Source organism: Rhagoletis pomonella, unplaced genomic scaffold (assembly GCF_013731165.1).
Source record: "Rhagoletis pomonella isolate Grant_MI unplaced genomic scaffold, Rhpom_1.0 Rhpom_scaffold_01346, whole genome shotgun sequence".
Lineage (NCBI taxonomy): Eukaryota > Metazoa > Arthropoda > Insecta > Diptera > Tephritidae > Rhagoletis > Rhagoletis pomonella.
Window position 1 is genome coordinate 41,711 of NW_023459900.1, and position 4,505 is coordinate 46,215.

At 33.1% G+C, this 4,505-nt stretch overlaps 1 protein-coding gene across 1 annotated transcript in view; it reads right to left on the reverse strand.

The window, feature by feature from the left end:
- Window positions 1-4,132, reverse strand: part of LOC118752251 (casein kinase I) — a gene marked incomplete at both ends in the record, with an annotated part of 42,357 nt that extends 38,225 nt beyond the window's left edge. The window contains 1 exon segment of the mRNA XM_036487109.1: window positions 4,018-4,132. Coding sequence (XP_036343002.1) covers window positions 4,018-4,096 — 79 coding nt within the window.
- Window positions 4,133-4,505: the final 373 nt, after the last annotated feature.

Genomic DNA, 4,505 nt, shown 5'->3' on the forward strand with positions numbered 1-4,505 from the left:
TTGCGTTATTAAAAGCTCTTTTCTTCATTTTAAATTTAATATTTTATGAAACTTATCTTTTTTTCCACAGCACTTTTGAGTTTTGAGCGTAGTTCTTTTTTCTGTTGATGTGCGCAATTTAACTTCTTCAGTACCAAGTACTTTATAATACGGTTTTATGTATTACGTTTAATTAAAAAAATTTCATACCACAATAAAAACTTTTATTTTTACTTGCTTTTGCTAAGAACGGGGTCGAATAAATGGTAAAAATATAGTTTAAACTAATTAAGTTCAAAATTATATCCAAGTACTTCACTACTCGACATTATTTGGCAGGTACAACTACTTTTGTTGAACACAAAATGCAGCCCTAGTGAATCTTGCGGTTACTATGGCAACCAACTACCGTTACTTCTATCAGCATTGTCAATTACTTGATCGATCAAATGACAATCATTCGCTACAGGGCCAAACTGACATTTACAATTTTGCATATGTGTTAGTTTTCGTTGTGAATGTGTTGGAGTTTCTGTCAACCCCCTGCAGAAAAAAATTATCAATTGATAAAAAATAACATACTTGTAGTTAGCTTTTTTTGAGGTATTTCTATAAAATATATAACTCGTAGTTAGCTACAAAAAGCTAACATGAAATTATTTGACAAGTGATTGTTTTATTTAAACGCGTTTCTATTTAAATATTTTGCTCTTCGCAAAAATTTTTTGTAATTGAGGAAAAATAAAGGAAGATCGAAATTTCATATCATCATTTTGAAGTTATGTCAGACGGAGTTCGAATATGGGACCACCTAGAGCATAATAAGTAAAGAAATATGAAATGTAATAAAATAAATAAAGTTAATAAATGAATTAAAAAATTAAAAAATTAACATTTTGTTTTTTCTATTGATATTTTATGCCCATCGCTTTCGTCAAAGAAAGTATACAGATAATAGTGACTTTTAGTTCCTTCCGTAAGGCACCAGCTGGGTTACTTGGCACACAGTTTAGTTTGACAAAAAAAGACAATATAAGTTTATAGTTACTTTCAAAATGGCTATTTAACTTATGCAATCTGTATGATTCACTTTGAAATTCTATGTTCACTCGCTTGACAATATCCAAAATATCTGAAAAAATAAATAACAAATTTTTATTGGTGCGGAATCAAGTTTTTCGGCAATAGCCCGCGCTTGGTTTACAGTTGTTGTTGTTGTTGTTGTAGCAGCATACAAACTCCCCAAAGAGTTTTTGGGGAGTGTTGCTGGAGTGACAGTCCTTGGCCAAATATAAATCTGGGTCGTTCCGGTTACGTAGACCCGACTGTCGTGGGAACGTGGTGGTGACGGTGTACGTCACATAGTGCGGTCGATTCCCAAAACTGCGGCCAAAATTCGAGAAAACAAAACATTGAGTTGGCTAAAGGGATCACCTAAGAGGCGAAAACTGTTCACTGTAACGACCTGTACCCTAAGTAGAGGTATTCATTTGTAGTGTAACCTTCTTCCAAGCACAAAAATATTGTAATAAAAAGCGAAAAAATTATTAACGCATAGAAGTCGTTAGAGAATAGGAAATCAAAAAAAAAAAACCAAATAGATTCTACGTCTGAAGGTTAGTAAAATACGGGAAAAAGTTTGTGAAAACTAATACTGTAACAGAAATTTGTAAGAAATAAAAATGTAAACGTATTTTTTCGTTTATTTTTAAACAAAATTTGAGTTGTTAAATGCAGCAGTAACAAAACACTGTCGAATGCTGCTTTTAAACCTATTAGAGTTTACGTAGGAAAGTATACAGAATAAAACAAAACTCAGGTGCTCATCTCTGCTCGTTATATATTTTTTTATTTTTTTGGCTATAAATCTGCATACTCAAAATCTTTGTAAGAAACTAATTAAAAAGCTCGAAATTTATCAGACGCCATACTGGATCCGCCATTTTTAATTATGTAATTCTGACAGCGGATAAGTAATTAGTGACCCCGAAAACCGCCTAGTACGAAATTTCTAATCATTTTTTCAAAGCTTCGAATTTTGGCCGCACTGTGTGTCATCGAAACAAGATATGAAAAATAATTGCAATGCGCTGCACTGGGACAGTAAACGATCACCATCAAATATTTGACACTCGAAAAATTTTATGATTTTTAACACCAACGTAGTTTTGAAACTGGGAAAATTCATCCACCCTTTTAGCACTATGTGTGAAGAAATTGTAAACATCTCTGGCAAGTTTTGCGAATTATACGGGAGTTTTTTTTTACACGATTCGAATCAAAATTTAAAAAGAAGTGTCCCTCCAAAATTCGTGGAAAAATTTATCAAAAATATATCCACTTGGATCAAAACGGTCACACTGGTTGTAAGCCACGCAGGATCCGCAAAAACCTTCGGATGCATCAGACTAGGCCGCGTATCCTTTGAAGTGCATCAGTTAATAACTTAATAAAGTTTTAAAGTGCCAATTGAGAAGTGCATGTGCAAAAATTTCGTACATTGCACAAAGGAAATTTTTGCATATGCAGCAGTACGCAGCATGCATTAAAACGCTTGGTGTTAGTAGTCTCGCCTAAGCAAATACAATAATGTACCGGTTTCAAATGTCTAGGAATTAGCATTAATTTTTTTCGCATTTGCTTCCATAAAAAGAATAAATACTATTTATTTTTATATGGAAGAAAACCATAACATCTTCGGCTACAAATTCCGGTAACACAGGCCAACAAAAATGGATGAAAAAAATTTGTCTTTTGCCTTCCACTTAGGCTTAAATTAAAGCTAAAACTCATGAAAATACCATCCCTGCAAATTGACCTGATGGTCACTTATAGTCATTTATTGAACAGCAAAAACTGATTTTGCCGAAGTTTGAGTACCTACCGCACTTAGACAAAAGGCGCTAGAACCTCCATTTAGGATTAAATTAATTCGACTACAACCCCCGAAAATACCATTCCGCTACCTTAACCCTAAGGTCACTTATACTAAACAGCAAAAACTGGTTTTTCGCTAATTTTTTTTCAATAGTACAATTTTCCATAATTTTTTTATTGTTCAAGAAATGACTATAAGTGATCATCGGGACAAGGTGCAGTAACGCATACGGATTACTTAGATACTTCAAAAAGTTAAGTTCGTATGCACTAGTTATCTCTGCGTACGATGAGACCTCATGGGAAACAACTAATTACAGCCTTGGCCTCTTTTTTGGCGGGCAGACATGCATACAATTTTGATATTTTTTGATAATTTTTAATTTTTTATATTTTTCAGAATATACATTTTTTGAACGTTGGCGTGTCAAATGAAAGCTTTTGGGTCTTTCTGATTGGCTGGAGCAGAAAGCTTTCCGATACAACTCTGCGTTGAACTGGTTTTCAAACGAGTTAAATGATTTAACTGGGTAAATTTTCCAACAACAATTGCATGCGATTTAACTTGTTTATGTTTTATGTGTTTTGTTCATTTAACGGGTTCAAGCCCATTTAACATGTTTAGCTCGTCAATTTGAACGTAGTATTATTCAGTGTTTTACAAAGTTTTAAACTTGGATTAATATAGTATTTGTGAGGGAATGAACTGTATTGTAATAGAAAAATCTTAAAAATTAATAAATAAATATAAGTGGCGTTTTGAATTTGGTCCAAAATGATATTGTCACTAGACGCGAATAAAGCCGCGATCTCAAAATTTAACCGCGAAATAGATGCATAAAAACCCTTCCGCGAAAAAAGACGCGAAAACTTCTTTCCTCGGTCAACTATGTTTTCGGGTGTAGTGAGTATGTAAATTCCCCAAAGAGTTTGTGGGGAATGATGCTGTAGAGGCAGTCCTTAACCCGATTTAGATCTATGTTTACACTTCTTTCTACTCCTAATTTTTTTACGCGTATTTGTTGGTCTAATTTTTTCACGCGTCCTTTTTCGCCGTCAAAACACTTACTTTTCCAAAGGTATGTACTCAAATAAAAATATGACCTTGTCCAAGAGAGTTAATTATTTTATTTGCCCCAAAGATGTTTATGTGATACTCACCTATTTTACGAATTATTCTGTACTTCCCACCGACAATTATTTCGGAGCGATTATCTTTCATAAGTCGTAGCTTCTCCATATTGATAAAAATATAGTATCTGTCAAGTATCCAATCCTAAGAAGAAAAGAGTAAAAGTATTTAGACATTTCCATGAACATTTAAATTTTAAAAATAAACCAACTTGTTCTTAACCATGTGGCCATAAAAAGTTATAGAAATATATAGATATATATAGGGGCAGCTTTTACTCATATCTCTCATGGGCGTTTTGTATTTTTAAGAGACAATTTAACTATAATTTTTAAATAAATATATGCATTAAAGTTGGAGGCCCATGCGGGGATTTGGTAATTTACTCCAGCGTGTCAGATTAACGCATTGGGTAAGTTACTTTATACAAATTACTTTATACAGAGAAAAAGTTGAGCAAAGCGGTGCGTTATTTTAATTTTACTGTACATAAATTATTTAAAAAATAAGTATGTGC